The 21,884-nt window shown below is 39.4% G+C and overlaps 1 protein-coding gene across 5 annotated transcripts in view; it reads right to left on the bottom strand.

Annotated features, from left to right (window-relative positions):
• Positions 1-21,884, bottom strand: part of MSR1 (macrophage scavenger receptor 1) — an 83,982-nt gene that overhangs the window by 22,358 nt on the left and 39,740 nt on the right. For 4 of the 5 annotated variants that reach the window (XM_032843396.1, XM_032843394.1, XM_032843395.1 and 1 more), the window contains exons 7-8: positions 17,876-17,965; positions 9,079-9,132 (exon numbers count right to left, since the gene is read on the bottom strand). In XM_032843396.1, the coding sequence (XP_032699287.1) occupies positions 9,079-9,132; positions 17,876-17,965 (144 nt within the window). Of the gene's footprint in view, positions 1-6,557; positions 6,882-9,078; positions 9,133-17,875; positions 17,966-21,884 lie in introns of those variants that run through there. The other variant, XM_032843398.1, reaches the window with a different exon arrangement.

The raw sequence follows: 21,884 nt of genomic DNA on the forward strand, positions 1-21,884 counted from the left end.
CCACGTTTTCAGGGCCTTTTTCCCTATACTCTGAGATTCTGAAGGGGGATCCTGTCCAAGCCCATCACTTGCTATTGGCCCTACTTGGTTGGGTATCGAGTGTGCCCCACTCTCTGAACACTTCAGTGGTTTCAAGGGAAAATTCAGTATCCAAACAGAGGCAACGAGAGTTCTTCTGAAGGAAAGAAGGTGGCATTCTTTCTCAGACGTGGCTAGATGTGAAGATTACACACTAGAGCAAAAGCCTAATCAACTATGAATTTATACACATATATACACAGAGGGAGAGAGAGAGAGAGAGAAAGGGAGAGAGATACTGAGTCTAAATGACTTAGTTTGAACTCCTGGATCCCACCATGCCTGAAGCAAAACCATATTTTGGAGTTCTTAGTTATGTGAATCAATAGATTCCATGTCTTGACTAAGCAGATTTTCATTTCTTTCTACTTAAAAAATTCTTACAAATACACAGATGGCAATTATTTGACAATAAATATTGGACGTGGGGCACCTGGTGACTCAGTCAGTTGAGTGTCTGCCTTCCGGTCAGGTCATGATCCCAGGGTTCTGGGATGGAGCCCAGTGATGGGCTCCCTGCTCAGGGGGGAGCCTGCTTTTCCCTCTCCTACTACCCCAGCTTGTGCTCTGTCAAATAAATAAATGAAATCCTTAAATACAAATAAATAGGGGCACCTGGGTGGCTAGTGGGTTAAGCCTCTGCCTTCGGCTCAGGTCATGATCTCAGGGTCCTGAGATTGAGCCCCACATCGGACTCTCTGCTCAGCAAGGAGCCTGCTTCCCCCGCCCCCTGCCTGCTGCTCTGCCTACTTGTGATCTCTCTCTCTGTCAAATAAGCAAATAAATAAAATCTTAAAAATATAAATAAATAAATAAATAAATAAATAAATAAACATTAGAAGTAACTTCCCAGGTCATTCGATTTCTCATTAATCTAATCACCATTGGTTAGTGTCTACTTAAACAGCATTAGCCTCACAATTTTTATAATTTTATGGATTCCATAATGTAAAAGAACATCCCTGAAATGTGAAAACAAAATACTGACAAGAAACAAACAAAAGTCAAATTGCTTTCATAACTACAAAAACAGCACAATGTCTCAAATTTATTTATGATACAATTTAGGCCTGGAGAAGTGGTTGGCAGAAAGAGAGGCAGAGACTCCTGAAGCAGATCTTCCTCATTCTCAAAGTTCCAGGCCTGCGGAGCAAAGATTCCAACAGGAGGCTGCCCACAGACAGGGAGGCATAGCGGTTCTGGATCCTTCCTGTTACAGGCTGAATTATATCCCCCAAAATGCATCATTATATCCCCCAAAATGTCCTAACACCCAGGGCAACTGTATCTAGAGATAGGGCCTCTAAGGAAGTATGTTAAGGTTCCCTGAGGCCATCTGGGTGGGGCCCTAATCCAACAGGGCTAGTGTCCTGAGGGCACCTGGATCTTGGATTTCAACGTTCAGAACTCTGAGGGAATAGACTTGTGTTGTTTATGTCACCCAGTCTTTGTTCTGGCAACCCCTAGCAGGCGAACACTCTTGTCTTTTTTTTTTTTTCCCTCTGTTTTGTATTTTTGACTAGTTGCAAACAAAATGAGAAATAGAGTACCTTGATGGGTATAAATTTGAAAATACAGCTTTTTCTTTAATTCATAAATGAGAACCAAGCATCCATCCTTGTTATGTCATGATCTGAACATGGTAAAAAAAAAAAAAACAAAAACAAAAAAAAAACCTTTCTTTAACAAAAATACTCACTTTGTCACTGAAATGCCTACTTTAATGGCTTAGAAGTTCTAATTCTTATATTTAAGATTTTATTTGAGAGAAAGAGAGGGAGAACGCACATTAGCAGTGGGAGAAACAGACTCTCTGCTGAGCAGAGAGCCCGATGTGGGGCCCTATCACAGGACCCTGGGATCATGACCTGAGCAGAAGGCAGATGCTTAACCAACTGAATCACCCAGGCACCATACAAGTTCTAATTCTTATTTAAAAAACTACAAAGGTGTTTATTGAGGACCTACTGGATTCTCAATATAGTAATAATTATTCATTTGGCTACTTTTTGTGATTAATGTAATACTTTTTTTTTTGGTATAGAAAGTGTTTCTAGGTATAGGTGATAGACTAGGTAAGAGATTATAACAGGAGAATGTAACAGGACAGTTTGGTGTGGAAGATGTTTTAGAATAGAATAGACAATCATTTTATAGGGAACAAATGAATTATGCCCATAAACCATGCAGAGTTTGGTAAAAATATTGTGTACAGAAACTGAACACTGGTGTTCAGGTAAAAGAATTTATCTTTGACTATTTCTGGGAAATGAGAAATCAGAATCACACAAAAACTTCATTAGGTTGAGGGGTGTTTTCCATTTTGGTAAAGAATTAGCGTTAGGATTCCTTTAACCAGTTCCCTTAAGAGCATCTGAAAGGCTGCTGGGATTCAGATGTTCCACTTGGCAGTGAGTGGATCAAAGAGACGTGAGTAATTCAGGGGAAGTTGGGAAAGGAAGTAACTGGAGAGCCCCAGGAAAGGGGCAAGTCTGTAGGTAGGTTACGCCACAAAAGGAGATGGTTCTTGGACACTTCATGCGCGAGTAACTGGTCCTAGCGACTTTGGTGTTGAGATGCCCACTGCAGGACAACGCATTTCCAAAGAAGCAAGGGTAAGGGTGGGGCGGGGCGGGTATTGGTTGTGAACCCCTACTGGGACAGTGCTTGTGTTGGTGTAACAAACACTACGTTGGCTGCAGAGTGGGAAGCCAGGACCCAGTTCTCTGAAGAGCAGCAGGAAAGCCATTTTATCCTCTGAGATTGTGGATGGTGGGAAGTGCCATGTTGGGTCTATTCCACCTGCATTCCAGCCTATAACGGGATGAATTTCAAATTCTGCTGGTGCAAAAGACCGAGCTGGAGCTGTACTGATTTTTTTTTTTTTCTTTCCTTCCTTCTGATTGGTTCCGGTGGGAGTCGGGCTGTGTGAGTCAGCTGGGATAGGGACTCATCAGGGCGAAATGCTGACTGCGGGATCCATTCCTCATTTAAAGCGCTATTTCAGTTTATAAGACATATGAGTTATTCCCATCTATTGCGCGGATGGGACGTTGTGTGTTTCAGCAGCAATACGCGCACTCACATAAAGCTTTGAACAGCGCGCACTGTCCAAAACCTGCAGCACTCAGCTAAGTCACAGGCAGCCAAGGGCTCTGGGATACTCTAGGATACTCTAGGATAGTCTAGGATACTCCGCTCGGTCCTACCGTGGGCGGCCGAGAAGCACAGGGTGAGGAGTTAAAACAAGACGCAGTAACAGAAGAGGAACATCAAAGCAGCCAAACCTCATTCCCAATTGTTAAAACTGAGCCAGGCTCTGAAAACCAGAACGGATGTTAAGGGGTAGCTCCTGCCCCTGCTGTCACGTGTAAATGACTCCTACGACTGATACCCCTGTTCGGCGGGCATTCCAGGGAGACTATGTTTCTGAATAATAGATCGGGGGCAGAGACCGGACACAAGAGCGGATGTAGCACGTGAAGGTGGAAACATCAACAAATACGGACTGAGAACACTTTTTGGGAATTTGGAATCCCAGAAGTCACACTGTAAGAATTTTCGTCTCCTTAGTGTCTTGAAATTATAGGCCCATTCTAGAAAACCAAATTGCTTATTATAAATCTCTTTCTCGGGGCACCTGGGTGGCTCAGTTGGTTAAGCGTCTGCCTTTGGCGGAGGTCATGATCCCGGGCTCCTGGGATCCAGTCCTGCATGGGACTCCCTGCTCAGCCGGGAACCTGCTTCTCCCTCTGCCTGCCGCTCTCCCTGCTTGTGCTCTCTCTCAAACAAAATCTTTATAAAAATGTCTTTCTCTTCCTTCTTTTTGCACTCCCTTCATGCTATGTATTTGTGGCATTTACATATAAAAAAGACATAAAACTAGTGTGGGGGGTGTTGAACGGAGCCCGAGTTATAAACGGGGCCTTTGGAAATGCACACATCTAGCTTTGAATTCCTGCTCTTCCATTTATCAACAAGGCTTCAGCTTCCAACCTATAAAACGCGAATAATCATAGTACCTACCTCGAAGTCTCTTCTGAGGTTTAAATGAGAGAATGAGTCAAAAGCCCCGGGTGCACGGCCAGTGTTCTCTAAGCGTTCACTCTTGTAATTATTTAGTGTTTGGAGGAGAAGGTATGACTTTGGCCAATTGAATGCTTTGAGGAAGACCAGAAATCACTTAAGATTGTGCTGAGTCCTCAGCAGAAATCAATTGGAAGGCAAGCTGATACTTCATATCACTGTATGAGTTTTGAAATAAGACATTTAAATTCACATCCTAATTATCGGCATGAACACAGCACAGGAAGACATACTAACCAATGACACGTTGCGAATTGGTATGTGTAGGACAGAGCCTCACACACAGTGTTTAATTGCACAGCAGGAATTGTTTCTGCTTGACTAAAACATCTTCCCTTCCAAGTTGGGTGACAACAGATGAACCCTTGTGACAAGCATGTGAGCTTGAGGCACACTTCTCTCCACTGCACATTACTCACGTTGGTCTAACTTGTGCATTTGAACTGGGCGTTCAGCATCTATTTTTGTCTAGAGAGAGAAGAGAAGCCCTTCCTTTTCCCGTCTTCTGTGGTCTGGGGTATCATACACCTTGTGAACCGAATCCCCTGGAATTGCCTCTCACGATCTCTGCGATCAGGGTCATGCTGCGGCCGATGTCAACGAAGGCCTGCTGGCAAGAGAAAAGGCTCCCTGGGTTTTAGCTGTTCCCCCAATGCAGAGCAGGGTGAGAAGTCACACCTGATAAAACCATGGACAAAGAGATCCAACTCATTTCCACATGTTTGCATTCACAGGTCAGTCCACATTGCCGGTTTTCTAATAATGACCATCTGAAGACTGGCTGATTCTTCTACTTCCTTTTTTTTTAATTAATTTATTTTTTTTCTTGGGGATTTCTTTTTCTTTCTCTGTCATCTTGGAGATACAGACCCAGAGTACCCCTGAAACGAATTCATTTCAACCTTTGTTGGAGTTTTCTCAGCACAGTCTTGGGCTCCTGCTTCATTCTTCAGAGCCTGGACTCCTGTTTTATGAGGCTGACATTTCGTTCTGACCTCTAGTGACAGCTTCTGGCCTCTGGCACGCACTCTGTTGAGTCACTTCTTTATTTATAACTTACGTTCTCCCGCGCGGCTCAGACAAACTCACTGATTTGCGATCTGGTCACACTGGTGTTGCTCTATCTAAGGTAAAATCTTATCTTATTCTCTAGCATCTCTCTTTTTGTCCGCGACATTTATTTGGCTTCTCGCATTTTCATTTTGCTTTCCCTCCTGCTCTGATTACAGATTTTACATGTCTGCACGAAGAGCAGTTCCAGTTCAGAGAGACCATTGTGAAGCATACCTTATGTGTTTAAAGCACTTTATAAATGGTTTTACAGAGCATCTCTGCCCACACAATACCTTCTATGATCCTCACAACAACCCTGTGAGGTAGGTGTTACGATGTCCATTTTATAGGAGAGGGAATGGAAGGGCTGAGAGACACACAGACACACGACTTAGAATTTACTAGTAACTTAAGACTGCGAAGCTCGGGATTATTTGTAAACCTTGAGAGAAATGAGAGGTGTGAAAATGTGATCTGTGAATTAATTAATACAGAGACCTACACACATACCACACTACACTATATCTTCCCTGCTCCTTTTTTTTGGGGGGGGCTGTCTTTTCTTACCTTTTCCCCTTTCTCATTTTTATCCCTTTCTTCATCCACACAAAATATCTCCAGGTCTACTAAAATATTTCTTCATCTTAAGGATCTATAATTAATATTTAAAGTGTAGTTGTACAAGAGGCTTTTTAGAACAAAACATTTCAGCATCATTTTTTCATGACCAAAATATTCTTGCTTGAGATAGCCAGGTCATTTAAGGAAACAAGTTCTGGGTTTTTTTTTTTTTTTTGGTCTAAATGTGTTCAAGAAACTGTCTAAGCTCCACTTTACTTCACTATAAACTCGAAAAAAAAAAAAGGTGTAATTTGTAGAATAAGAAGACAAGAAAGTAAACTAAGCTAATCATAATCAATCTACTTTTTAATATTTTAAGGAATTTAATAATCTTGATCTCCTCCGAACACCTGTAGAGCCCTATTCCTCCCCTCTAATAGTTCTGCTGTATTGTAGAATTGCCCGTTTACATGTCTAGGGCTTCCAGGGTCAATTAGCGCTGTAAGATGAGAAGCTATGGTCATCTTATTAGCTCCTATGTCCAGCTCCAGGAAGTATGCAATGAACATGAATGAATGAATGAGTGAATTAACAAATGCATTTTCTTTTATGTATCCTTATCACTTACTGAGAGTACTGTTTTTGAATGTCAAGAACCCACATAGAATCAGTAGCCATGTCTCCTAGAACCCAATGGGTTAAACCGGGTTCAGAAAGACATGAAGTGAGTAAATGGCAGAGGGTTTCTGGCCTGGCTCTGAGAACTAGCGTGAGCAGCCTGCCAGTCAGTACATGCGAGGCATCGCAGCTAAGGGCGCTACGAGATGGTGGTGATGGTGCCGTGCTGTAGTGGGGAGAGGTAGGAACATGGGAACAGAGACCTGAAGAGCACAAAGGACCAGAGAAAGCCATGTGGAAGTTGCACACCACACAGGAACCAGAGTCATTTGGAGGAGCCACAAAGGGATCTTGGATTCGGTTGTGCTGATGACTTGTCCGGAGGTGAAGGGTCTTTTAATGAGATGGTAGCAGAGGGTGTCTTGCCCAACCCACCTGATCTTAAAAGGGCCCTGCCCACATGCGATCAGGGAGTTGTACCGGTCCTGACACAGATGTAAAAGAGGAAATCAGTGATTATTCTTTTTATATTTAAATCATGCCTGAAAAATAAATGTATATTAAAATAACTCCATATAAATCACTTATCAGAACTAACTGAAGATGGGGAGAATCAGGCACTTTCATGCACAATACATTGGTACAGCTTTTCTGGAGCCATTCACAAGAAACCATCAACTTGTGAAATGCACATCGCCTTTGAACTATTGATTTGTTCTACTCCTAGCAAATTTTCTATTATAAAATGGTTCCACAAGGTCATGTATGAGACTGCTGAATGTAGTACTGCTGATTAAAGCCAAACCACAGCCAACAAAAATCAAGTGTTCATGACTAGGGAACAGAATGATGTATTATGGGATAGCGATATGACGGAGTACTGCACAGTCACTGAGGGGAAAGCTAGAGCCACATGTCCCGACATGGGCAAGTGACTGACACATTAACCTCAGTGAGGTAAAAGCAGAACATACTGTACAGATGTTTGTACCTATGATTCTTTCTTTTTGGAACATAATGGAGTTATATCTACTCTATGGGGGCGGTGCATGGAGGGAAATCTGGAGGCCATAAACACACTTATACACAGAAATATATTGTTGCTTTCACAAAGTGTGAGCATAAAGTTCAAAAGAGCTATGAAAATAGTTATAACTGAAACCATTTCTGAACAGATCAAAAAAAAAAAAAAAAAGTGTTCAAAGCATTTGATAACTGTAGGTACCAAGACTGGGTGGGTGTTTGGTTTAAAGACTGCAAAACAGAGAAGTTCTTTACTTGCCAAGCTTACCCAGAGTCAAGGTTAAGTAGCTCAGGAAAGTCTCAGCAAAAAGAGGAAAAGATAAAAACCGCTCCAAAGATAAAGATAAAGGCAGAGATAAAGACAGATAAACGGAAAGCTAGAGAAAAGAGTTACACAAGGAGCTCAAGTGAAAATGACTCGACTGACAAGGAGAAAGGAGTCTATGTAGGGCAGAAAGTATTACACTAGTGATCACATTAAAGAAGAAATGGACACAAAGGATGAAAGGTCTACTAATGTTTCCATTATCTTACTATAATAGTAACAACACTAATAACCACGGAATGATGCTAAAGCACTGTGAGGAGACACACAATATTCCATGTTGTCAATTCAGGGGGAAGTGACATCAACAATACAATTGTGAAAAGCATCGGGTAGTTACATTATATACCTGAATGGCTGGGATTCACGGTGGTGATCCTAAATTGTCTAAGGGCCCTATCCATACACAGCACAGGTAAAAATAATTCTTTCTGTTCTAAGGGAGAGAAATTGGTACTCTATTTTTAGAATAGTAACTACAACTAAAAAATGCTAGAGTTTTGGTACATTAAAGGATTAGTGATAATCTATCTAAAGCAGACCCTGTTTGGGTAGAGATTATCATCACGGGGTGTGTGTGTGTGTGTAGCAGCTGCTATCCCCACAGACACCCACACACATACATCATACACAGCTCCTACCGGGAACACGGAAGGGAGGATTTCTCCGTTCCTTTTCATAATCCTTTCCCTTGATCTGTGTGGATTCAGCCTCAAAACACAACAACTGACTTAGAGTGTGACATGGTGAAGACATCTCATCTAATATTTTGTTTTTAAGGGTCAGTTTATGAGGTCAGCATCTGATCAACAGAGTTCCCTGTGTCAAATCTATTCTGTTGCAATTTTGAAGGTCTAGGATATAGAACACAACTTTTCAAGTTTTTAGTATAACAAAGCAAAACATAAAAACCCCAGGCATCAGAGAATTGGTTGGCCGGGATTCTTCAGATCGTCCAAATTCCTAGCTGGAGGCTTTCAGTTCCTCAGTCAGTAGGTAAGGAGGATGTAATTGTTTCTATTCATAAACTTGATTTTCCTTCAGCAGACTGAAAGTAGCTTGAAAATTGAACAATTTTCTATGTGGAATTTTTAGAAAACTGTGCTCATGATGAAAACAAAATACAAATGTGTCATGAGACTCAGAGTTGTATAATTTAATCTATTTGTTTTACTCCAATTAGCATGCTTTTTTGGAGAAAACTGTGGCTGACTTCCACAGAAACTCTCTGGGTCAATGCTGAAGTTCCCCACGTTCGCCTTGAGCCCAGACCACTATGATGGCAAGCTTGTTGATGATAAGGCACACATAAAAACAAGGACCCATAAACTTACTTAGTATGCTTCCACTCCCTTTGTCCCCCTTCTGGCCTTTTGGTCCAGGATATCCTTGAAAGCAAACAAACAAAAAAGCAATGAGTTTGTTTTTTTTTTTTTTTTTTTTTAGTAATTAGGACAATTTAATTATTTAAAAATTAATTGCTGTAAATGGAGAAAAAAATGAATTGCTTTAAATGTAGACAGAGCATCAATCACAAGGTAACCTAGAATCAACTTACCACAACCTGTAAAGATTCAAGTGTAATAATATTGATGTTGATAATAATAATAATGGCTATTATTTTCACTATTGAAAAAACTTTTTTAACTTATTTAAATTCACTTCATTAACAGATAGTATATCATTCGTTTCAGATGTAACGGCTATCAATTTAAAGTCCTATGAGAAAACTGTCGCTGTTCTGGGTTAATTCCCTTACATCCATTAGCTCAAATTACTTACAAGGGCATTAGATATCCCATTTTCCTAAAGCAGACAAAACTGAGGTAGGCACTTTTGGGGCTTATTCATCTTGTTTTTCTTCTTCCTTTGACTTTGTTCTTCTCCCTCCTCCAGGAAGCTTCGTTTCCTGCATCTCATCTGAAACCTTGATTCTGTATTTCCCATTATACTTTATCTGGTTTTCCATTTCTTTAGAGGGGAGAATCCCAAAGATGGGCTGTGAATGAATTTCTGGAATGCTAAGATCTTGATGACCTCATCCTGGGGGAAGCTTGGAAGGTCTCAAGGGCATCTAAACCTATAGGCTACAGTCTTTGGCTTTGAAAACCCCATCTGTTTACAGAAGGCTGTGGTACAAATTCTCTCCTTTATTTATTTATTTATTTTTTTAAGACTTTATTTATTTGACAGAGAAATGGAGAGCACAAGCAGGGAGAGCAGCAGGCAGAGGGAGAGGGAAAAGCAGGCTCCCCTCTGAGCAGGGGGAGCCATGCGGGGGGGCTGAGTCCCAGACCCTGAGCGGAAAGCATACTCTTAACCAACTGAGCCACACAGGTGCCCCCAAATGCTGTCCTTTTATACGAGGGTCAGGACTTCAGATAAGTACTGGAAACACTGTGAAGACCTTGATCTATGTTATTGGTGACGATTTATCCACAGCTCCACTTTCAAAGGTACACCCAGAAGATCATGTTTTAGTACCAACAAGAGATTTTAATGGTAAAGATGTCATCTCCTGAGAGTGGGGCTGTTCTTGTGTATTGATTCTTCTAACATTCCTCAAATATTTACCTTGCAAGTAATCACCTTCTCGGCATACACGTGGGGCTGATCCGAGTACCTCTTAAGCCAGCATCTTTGTTAATGTTCTTGATTTCTCCCAACCAAATTAAGACCCTCTGCCTTTTCATCCAAGAGCTAACAGGACATAGTTTAAAACCCATGGCTTTGTAAAGGCATGATGACAGCAATTTTAGAAATCTCTATTGGAATTATTTTGCTCTGCTACTTACCAAGTATGTGGCTCAAAACAAGTTTTCAAACCTTTCTGAACTAAAAGCTTATTTTTCCATCAAATGAGAAAACAACACCCTCGATTGGAGAGTTCTCTTAAATTAGTAACAATATTTATAAAGCACCTTGCCCATGAAGAGATGGTAGCTCTTACAGTTTTACATCTCCCAAAGCTTCGTTAGAATGGTCTCTCTGTGGTTTTAGTCTTGGTGAATGAGAGAGGACGTTGGCACCTCTGTTCACTTTTTATGGCACAATTACTTTTAATTTTACTATAAAGTTTTCATCTTTATTTGGATTTTGTTTTTGTTTCTTTCTCTAATTTAGTTTACTCTGTCTTCATCTGTCTTTGGGAACATTTGTTCTTAATTACTATTTAAAGATTTTTTGATCCCCAATTATCAAATTAAAAATATAAAATTATGCTGATAAGTAACATGAGAATTGAGATTGAGCACTTAAAAATCGTAAGTTTTTTCCAATTAAATTTTATTGTGAAGATTTCATGAAATGCCAACCATTCCTTATAGAGTATGATGGATAAAATGCCTCTGATCGTTTTGCATATATGATTACACTGTACATTATTGTATTCACTTTTTAATTGTGATTCAGTCATGTGAAATTGGCAAAAAAGTCATAAATTGACAAAAGTACTCAAAAAGTACCTTTCCTATTTTTTTGATGGTATACTTTTATGAGATATAGTACCTAAGTTTCAGATTCCCAAGAGGAAAATGTCTAAGATATTAAACAAAAATTGGAAGGGGGGATTTAAAAGGGTGTAATGAGCAGTTCTAATTCTTCCCAGAAAAGATAAAGTAATAAGTGAGCTTATTTGAACATTTTAGATCATTTAGTAAAAAGGAAGAAGTTGTACATTATTCTTGGGAGTCTTTTTGTACCACAACTGGTTTGGGATAGTTTCAGAATAGAAATGCTTGCTCAAGCCAGGGCACTGAGTGAATGACTCACTTAAATCCTGATAGCTCTAGGATCCTATGACAAATAAAAAAATCAGTTGTTGCTTTTTTTTTTTAAATTTTGCTCTTTTATCTTATACCACTTTTTAAAAAATAATAAAATGAGACTTTTCTTCTTATCAATAAATACAAATGTTTTATGTCACTTTAGCCAGATTCAGAGATCTCCTCACAGAGGACACTTGGAAATCTTTTTTTGCAGGTGAACACATCAAAAACATCCTTGCTAAAGAACAGCCTCCTTTAGAATGGTATCTTTGGCTAAAAATGGAGCCCAAGGGCTTTGCCAAAACCTGGAGTTAATCTCCCTTCATAAATGACACTCTTCAATCAAAAATAAGGAACTTATATTTCTGAAAGCCATTGAAAAATAAGAAGTAAATAGTATGTAATAAATTGACATTCTAACTTTAAATATAAGGGGAGGTGTTTTCAATAACATCATTATAATTTCAAGCCTTTTTAATGCCCCTTCTATGAGCTAGATGTGAGGTTAGTTATTTTTACAGACATGTCATAATTAGCCCAGCCGTTCGGCTATTTCAATTTTAGGTGTGACCGTCCTCCTTCCTAAGCCTACAACTGTTTCCTATTTCCTGAAATTTCCACCTTCAACCTTCTCACCAACCTTACCCTCTTTCCTCTGTCTCTTCAACCATTCCTTTATCTTATCATCAGTATTTAAGTAGTATTCAAATCTCTTTCAAAGAAAAAAAAAATCAAATGAGCGAACACACCAAACAAAAACCAGACTTCTTTCTTCTCTGAGAATGTGATTACTTAAGACTTGGCTCCATGTCCTTGCCTGACCCTCATCAGCAGTTCAGCTCTCAGCATCCCCCATCTGGTTTCCACTCACCCCCCTGAAACCTATCTCAATAAGGCACAGTCCTTATAGCAACAATGCAAAGAGCTTTCTGTAGAGTTCACCTTACTTGACCACCTTTTATTTTATTTTATTTTATTTTTAAGATTTTGTTTATTTAACAGAAAGAGACAGCACAAGCAGAGGGAACAGCATGCAGAGGGAGAAGCAGGCAGAGGGAGCAGCAGGCAGAGGGAGAAGCAGGCTCCCTCTGATGTGGGATCCAGATGTGGGACTTGATCCCAGGATCCTGGCATCATGACCTGAGCTGAAGGGAGATGCTGAACAAACGGACTGAGCCACCCAGGTGACACACTTGACCATCTTTTAAAACTGCCTCCTCGCCTTTGACTTTTTCATCACTCTTTCCCCAGATGTCTTTCCTCATTCTGGCTGCTTCTGTTCGATCTACCGCTTTGTTTTTACTGCTCAGCCTGTACCTTCACTACTTAAGGCTTCACCCTCGGTTGCTTCTCTTCTGTCTACTCACGAAATAGTATTAAAACCGATGATGCCAGTAAACACTCATATAATCATAGCTACAACTTTGTCTTTCTATCTCTGGGCTCTCTTCTGAACTCCAAACCCATATATTCACTGATTGATGAATATTTCCATGAAGGACACAGAGAAAAAATTCTGTGATTATTTGTTAGATAAATAAAGGAATCATTTTTGGTCTATAGTTTTAGATACTCCTAAACTTTTTTGAAGTAGGTAGGTCAGATTGTAACTGCTCTACCCTACAGATCAAGACACCAGAAAGTGTCCCCTTCGGTTAAGGACAGTTAACCACTGTGTCTTATTTCCCTCTCATTTCCTGGTGCTAGCATTGTACCTTGTGTACACAGTAAGTGTGCATTATACGTAGAAGGGCGGGTGCAGAGTGGGGAGAAGGAGAGCAGAAAAGAAAATAGGGTGCTCTTTCTCAAACTTTTTCCTTTGAAATCTGCCAACGCTTTCAATATTATTCAGATGGTCCAGGCTGTGTCATTAGTTAGACTATGACAATTATTGGATTTTATTTCTAATTTTACTACCTTCTTTGGACTCTTTTGGAGGAGAGATTCTATTATTCATTGTTTTAATGTACAGTATAACTAAAGTGGTACCAGACACTGATGCGCACATTTCTACCAAATTTGAGTTATTTTTAAAATTTTATTTATTTAATTTTAAAGATTTTATTCATTCATTTGACAGAGAGAGACCTAGAGAGCACAAGCAGGGGCAGCAGCAGAGGGAGGAGCAGGGCAGGAGGCCTGATGTGGGGCTTGATTCCAGGACTCTGGGATCATGACGTAAGCCAAAGGCAGATGCTTAATGGACTGAGCCACCCAGGTGCCCCCATATTTGAGTTTTTACATAAGGCAGTGATGTCTTAAGAATATCGTCTGTCAAACGAATTCCTTCCTTTGCCCTCGCATGCATTCATTCATTCATTCATTCATTTATTTTTGCAGTGTTCTCTTTATCCACTCCTTTTCTTTACTTGAAGATATGGTTCTCAAAGTGTGGTCCCTGGAACAGCATCATCACTATCACCTGGAACTTGTGAGGACTGAACATTTTCAAGGGAGCCCTAGTCCCCAAAATACTGAATCAGAAACTCTGGGGGTAGAGCATAGTGCACTGTTTTAACAGGTCCTACAGGTGATTCTTTTTTTTTTTTTTTCTTTTTTTAAAGATCTTATTCACTTACTTGAGAGAGAGAGTACAGAGCTAAAGAGAGAGAGAGAGAGTGTGTGCACATGCAGCAGGGAGGGGCAGAGGAAGGAGAAGCAGGCTCCTCACTGAGCAGGGACCCTCTCCACCCCCACAATGTGGGGCTGGATCCCAGGATACTGGGATCATGACCTGAGCTGAAGGCAGACACTTAACTTGCTAAGCTACCCAGATGGGCCTCCTACAGGTGATTCTAATGCCTGGTCACGTTTGAAGACTAAAGAAATTGTACCTTTTTTTTTTTTTAATTGTACTTTTTTTTTTTTTTTTTTAATTGAAGTCTAGTGACTTACAGCAGTTTCAGGTGCACTACCTTTTGTGTGTCTTCTAGGACAGCACTAACAGGACTTCCTCTGTAACACATGACCTTGCTGTGCCTCTACTTTCTGCTCCCAGTGTTTTGTCCTAATTCATGAATGTTTATTACTTACCATGCTGCACTACAGCTAACAGCTTCTGCATTTTTCTGTCCCTGCTCCTTAAGGGCTGTGCTATATTCATGCAGGGCACCCAGTGAACCCTCATAAAATTGTGTTGGCTTGGTGAATGAATCAATAATTGCTCTCTCCAACACTTTGATTGGAGGGCAAGTGTTGAACTGTAGGAGTCTGATAGTAGAAAAAAGTCCTGCTTGTGTAGGCAGTAGCTACCAACATGTATACAGAACTTGCTTTGTGACAGAACTATCTGAAGCATTTAAGACATCTATTTATTTGAATTTTGCAGAAATTCTAAAATATGGGTCCTCTTAATAGCCTTAGTTTTTTAGATAAGAAAACTGAGGCACAGGGGGCACTTGGGTGGCTCAGTGGGTTAAAGCCTCTGCCTTCGGCTCAGGTCATGATTCCAGGGTCCTGGGATCAAGCCCCACAACGGGCTCGCTGCTCAGCAGGGAGCCTGCTTCCCTACCCCCTCTCTCTGTCTGCCTCTCTGCCTACTTGTGATCTCTGTGAAATAAATAAATAAATTAAATCTTTAAAAAAAAACCCAAAAAACTGAGGCACAGAGAGGGTAAATGGGTGGGGAGGTAGGATAGACTACGCTATTTCTGTCAAGTACCAAACATACTCTGCTATTCCTGTATGTCCTAGGAGGATAAATAACAGACATGGAAGAACGATGTGCCGACGTGAAATTCCAAAGTCAAACCACTGTGACAAACCTTGACTCTTCCCCAGTGAACCACCTAAGGTCAGAGAGTGCACAGAAATGTTACCGAATGATCTTGTTGATTAAACTTTAGAAGAGGGGTCACTGTGAGAAATTTCTGGGAGAAAACTCTGGGATGGGGATCTGGCTCATCTTGTATCCTCTGATTGAGGCACAATGTATGAGAAAACATAGATATTCAAACAAAGGGAAGTTACTTCTCATCAAATCTGCTAAATAGTGCTATAGTTACACGTCTCTTCTGTGGGTCATTCTTTTTTTTTTTTTAAGTTTTTTAATTTTTATTTTTAATTTTTTATTTATTTGACAGAGAGAGATCACAAGTAGTCAGAGAGACAGGCAAAGAGAGAGAGAGGAGGAAGCAGGCGCTCTGCCGAGCAGAGAGCCCAATGCGGGACTTGATCCCAGGACCCTGAGACCATGACCTTAGCTGAAGGCAGAGGCTTAACCCACTGAGCCACCCAGGTGCCCTTCTGTGGGTTATTCTTAACGTTGTCAGTGACCACATAGGAAGGTTGTATTTAATAGACAGATGGTTGTGAGAAGGAGTGAGGCCTTCTTAACATTCTTAAAATTTTTGCCATGCTTCCACTTCTTAGGTAGACTTTCCAGAAAGACAGACTAGTAACTCTGACTTACTCAGAGTGCCTTGTGATATTCATTTATGAAGATACACCTTATGATTTAATGTAAATAGAAAGTTACAAATAGACTGTACCAGAAAGAGTCCCGAACAAAATCTTACCATGATTTTGCAAGAGATAATAAATGACTACCTATATGAGAGAGATAGTAGATATACCATTTTAGCTTTAAACTTAGAATACAGATAAAATATGTTTTCTTACTTCATGGAATTATTTTGAATTATCTTGGAAACTATAAGTAGCTTTGCAATTTTGTCAAATTCAGGGTTTTTAAATATATTTATCTATTGCACACAAATTGCCCATTTAGGAAATTCAGCAATTCATGAAGGATGTAGATAATTTCAAACAAATTAACAAATGAATGCTTCTTTCCATTTTGCCAAAAAAGGCCTGATTAAGGCTAGTCAGTTTTAGAGATGGTTGGTATATAAATTTACCATTCAGTTCAGGTAATTGGGTCTGATTGTAGCTTGCTTATTTGTGGCTAGCTGATTTTTCTCCAAGCCCAACTGCCATTGACAGAGTCCATAAACACTGATACTATCAAAAATACCTCAACACACCTATTGAAATTGCTAAAATCCAAAACACTGATGGATGTGTGACAATATGAACTTTCATTCACTGCTGAGGGGAAATGCAAAATGGCACATGCACTTTGGAAGACACTCTGGTGGCTTCTTACAAAATTAAACACAAATTTACCATGAGACCCAGCAATGAAACTTATAGGTCAACTCATGTCGCCAGCTTTATTCATGTTTGCCCAAACCTGGAAGTACCAAGATGTCCTTCAAATAGGTGAGTGGATAAACAAACTGTGGTATATCCATACATTACAAAATACGGACCATTATAAATAAATGAGCTATCAGGCCCCCAAAAGATATGGAGAAGCTTAAATGCATACTGCTCAATGGAATAAGCCATTCTGAAATGATTACATTCAGTAGGATTTCAACTGCATGACATTCTGGAAAAGGCAAAACTACAGAGAGTGTCAAAACATTAGTGGTTGTGCCAAGTTGAGAAGTGTGGTGGTGATGAGTATGTAGACTACAGGGGATCTTTAGGGAAGTGAAATTCTCTGTATAGTACTCCAGTGGTGGATACATGTTGTTACACAGCTGTTAAAACCCACAGAATGTATAAAACCAAATGTGAATTGTACACTGTGGACTTAAATTACTTATAACGTATCAATATTGGTTCATCAATTATTACAAATATACCATGTTAATGACGTTAACAGGGAAACTGGATGTGGGTTTATGAGAACTCTGTATTTTCTGTGCAATTTTTCTCTAAACCTAAAACTAGTCTAAAAAACAAAAACTATTTTAAAAAAACACCTCGATGATAAGGATCCTGTTGTCTCAGTCATTATTTACTTTGAAATGAGGAAACAGTAAGCTTGTCTCTTTCTAAAATTTCTAAGCAAATTTTACAGTTCAAGCGTAGGCTACTTCCTTTTCCTAAGGAGTAGAAAAAATGTCATCACATATAAATTTTAAAGAGCTTGAACAATGTAGTTTATTAAGAACTAATACATAACAGCAGTTAGTTTATCTTGCACAGAATAGTATTTCTGATCTATCTGTAGATTGCTAACTATAACTTTCCAGGGTTTGGCCAGTTTGGGTTAAAAGGGTATTTATACTTTGCTTGTTTTTCTTTGTTAGGCTTTCCATTCTCTTCGTTCTAAAATAGACACCATTCTTCATGTGATTTATGGCTGGGTAGAGTTTATAAATCCTCAGTAGTCTTTTTTTTTTTTTTCTTAAAGACTATTTTCCTTTAGGGCATAGAAACTTTCCTCAGGTAGAGAAAAATTAGTTTCAAAATGTTTCATACCACAAAATAAACTTCATGTGAGTCTACTATTCCTACTAGGATGGCCATTGCTTTTGGTATACAAAGAAAATGTATGTTATCACAATACCTGTCCTTCCGGTCTTCCCTGGTGGCCCTGGGGATCCTCGAGGTCCAGAAAAGCCAATTGCTCCCCGATCACCTTTAAGACCTGGAGGACCTACATGGTTAATGAAGAAAAACACAGCAGTGATAACTCATTTTTCATATAGATTTGTGAGTATAATGAAACTATTTAGTTTTGAATATGCAATAGGCAAGTCTCCAAATGAAGGGATAGTATTCCCTCCCAAAATTTCATGTGTGACATTGATAAATAATACAAGCAATTGTTAGAAACATTAGTGCACTTAGTACAAGGTAGATATTCAATAAACAGTATACTGCTCTTACAATAAGAACGTATGAGAAAAGAAAAATCTTGGGAGGTTTTTTTTTTTTTTTTTTTAATCTTGGGAGTTTTGACTGGAAGGCTTATGCAGTCCAATTGGGAATCCTCAAATGGCAGGATTTTGCTGTAGCTGAAATGGTAACTTCGAAATGTACAAGGCAGAAACTGAACTCTTAAAATTTATTCCCAAGAAAGCAAAACTCAAGCAATGAGAAATACAAAAAATATATATGTATATGTATATATATATATATATATATACACACAAAAAAATAAAATTTGGGTCCAAATTCTGGAATATATTAGTCTTTCATCTATGCATGTGATTTTACATATTCTCCTATAATCACAAACAATAATGTATATATATACATGTGTGTATGTACATATAGTATATAAAGATTCATTTATGAGTATATATTATATAAATATACAAACCCAGGTTTTATGTGCTAAAACGAAAGCAGCCTTTTCCCCCCTCCCCCAATTACTGTGGTGACCATGAAAACTGCATATAAAAGTGTTATTTTCCCTAGAATAAAGTATTTCATCCTGAAGCCCAGCAGTTTCAAATAAACTATTGTAAAAAAAAAAATCTCATTTTAGATGTTATTGTCAGTTCACAGAGATCCCATTAATTCAATTTTCAGTTAATTCCTTGGGAGGCACTTTATGAAAAATTTAAAAATTATACATCTTTTTCTAATATCAATCTTTTAATATATTGTCATTAGTTTATAAGTTCCAGGAGGCAAGGTGTATACATATTAATTGAATAAAAAAAAGAAAAAATCTTTTCTTGAGGTATATTCATATAGACAGCTAAAATTGTGCTAACTGTTCTCTAAGAAATGTTAGGCATATTTTAAATTGTTAAATATTATTCAACCCAGTCTAAACTTTGATTCCAACAGATATTAAGCAGAGATCCAAAGCAATAAAATGATAAATTATGTTTAGAAATACTAGTAATATTAGGCTATCTCAATTGAATTTAATTTTTCAATGCGTATTACTTTATATGTATATGTATATATATTCATGAACCATATATATGTATTAAAATACAAATGTATATATCTACATATGTATAACAATGTATCTGTATATCATCCATAGATAGATTCATATACTGAACACACACACACAGAGACATACACACTCCCCCTTGTTATATCTATTAGCTGGACTTCATAGCATACAACCTAAGAAAGAACTAACATCACTTCTCGAGACAGGCTGACTGATTGTAATACTTCTATCTTTCTTCATTATCCAAGCAAGACAGTCAGACCTCTATACTCAAAGTTATCAAGATCTGTCACTCAAATTTACATATAAAAACATCATCTTTACATTCTCGTATTTTTTTAAAGATTTTATTTATTTATTTGACAGACAGAGATCACAAGTAGGCAAAGAGGCAGACAGAGAGAGAGGAGGAAGCAGGCTCTGCTGAGCAGAGAGCCCTATGCAGGGCTCGATCCCAGGACCCTGGGATCATGACCTGAGCCGAAGGCAAAGGCTTCAACCCACTGAGCCACCCAGGTGCCCCTCTCTTATTTTTTTTAAATATTAGAACAGTCCCCACTCTTTATAGAGTGTCACTCATGGTGACATCCATTTTTACCATTTGTTCCATTAATTCAACAAAAATGCACTGAGCACACCTATGCCAGTCCCTGTTCGTTCCTGGAATGATAAATGTCCTTATCTGAACAGCTCTTCCAGTGTGGAGACACACAGCAAGAAAGTGAACAAATAAAGAAGGACAGTAATTTTGGAGATGATAATTTTAGAAAAAAAGAGAGAAATGCAATAGAGGATGCCTTGCTTAAGAGAGGGGGATCAGGAAGAACCCCCCCCAAAGATGGCTTCCTGAGTACATCACAGGGATACTCGGGATACAGCTGCTCAACTAGGAATTATGTCACATTGTCAGTGGGCAAACAAATGAGTCTGTAAATGAGGTACATGTGATACTTTCACAGAACTCACTTGCTCTCTAGACATCTGTTATGGGAGATGTTTAGGCAGGCTCTGTATGGCCTATGGAGGTGTATGACCAGTTTAGTCATGTTTGAAAATATGATCCCTAAATGTTAAGTACTATGACTGAACTTTATTCCCAGAGACCAGATTCTCTGAACCTTTCCAGTGACAATTAGCTAATGTTCTACAATAACCTGTGGCAAGGGGAAAGGGTCTGACACCTGCTGCTAACCCAGAGGCAACCTGAGTACACAGAATCCCAGTCATGGAAGGTTAGTGTTTCCAGGAACCTGACACATCATCTGTCATTTTGTAGAGGCAGAAATAGAAGACCGGAGAGAGTCAACCATTTATGGAAAGCTGGTCTGATAATTAGTCCCGCGTCCTGGGTTTGTAGGTTTCTCAATTCAGGCTTCTTTCTGTGGTCCAGCAGACTGGGGAAGGGCAGGCACTCTGAAGTCATGCCTTCTGGGTTCAAAGACTTGCTCTGCCACTTACAGCTGCTGATTATCTTGGGCAAGTCATTTAACTTCCCTGTGCTTCTCTAAAAAAGAGAAGCATTGTTTATCCCTAATCGTAAGTCTGATGTGATGGTGAAGAGAGTTAATAAGTGTGAAACATTTGAAAAGTGCCTGCCATATGGTAAGTGATTTCCTCCCCCTCTAATTATTCCCCTTCTCCTTCTTCTTCGTCATACAATCATTACTTTCACCAGCTTTTTGTCAAGGCTGCTAAATTTAATTTTATTTAATGATATGTACATAGTTTGTGGGCATTGTTGGATTCTTGGGCACAAAGGCAGAGGCTTTAACCCACTGAGCCACCTAGGCATCCCTCAATTATGTTATTTTTTATTTTCTTTTATTTTTTTAAAAGATTTTATTTATTTGACATACAGAGATCACAAGTAGGCAGAGAGGAAGGCAGAGAGAGAGGAGGAAGCAGGCTCTCTGCTGAGCAGAGATCCTGATGCGGGGCTCCATCCCAGGACCCTGGGATCATGACCCGAGCCAAAGGCAGAGGCTTTAACCCACTGAGCCACGCAGGTGCCCTGATGATGTTATTTTTGAGATAAAGCAAATTTTAACAGAATGTCTAGCTCAGTACCTGAGTAACTGCTATAGTTATTATATATAGTTATTATATAGTTATTATAGTTTAGTGCATTAATCATTTAGGGCCACTTGAATAATCCTTTAAAAGTTTCCTAGGTTTACATAACATGGTTGTGAATCTAGGGGACTCTGAGTTGGTCAAACTGAGTTTAATGAGCTCAGCTAGAAGTACACGTGGGATTTGAATGAATTCTCTGTAATCAGGAAGTAGAAATATGGCTGCCCATCGTATACTCTTTACTTCCTGATTCCGGTACTTCTATTGGGCAATTAGGCAATCTGGCAGAGAACAAAACAGAATGCGGCAATTAAGCAGGGAAGACTCCGCGAGGAGAGATGCCTGGTAACCTGGCTACTTCTGCTGCAGTGCCCGACTCCAAATGGCAACTTCATCATCTAAGAGTCCATTTATTCCCCCCAAACAAAATCTAACTCTTATATGAGAAACCGCATAACGCCGATTTGTGCCAACGAGCAGCACCAACGGCCACAGACTATCCCCTCACTAAAAGGGATCAAAGCAGCTTTGCAATGGGATCTCTTTAGGGTATTAACTGGAACTTTTTAAATCCCTCTTTCTA

This window comes from Lontra canadensis, unplaced genomic scaffold (assembly GCF_010015895.1).
Source record: "Lontra canadensis isolate GAN:19392208 unplaced genomic scaffold, GSC_riverotter_1.0 scaffold139, whole genome shotgun sequence".
Lineage (NCBI taxonomy): Eukaryota > Metazoa > Chordata > Mammalia > Carnivora > Mustelidae > Lontra > Lontra canadensis.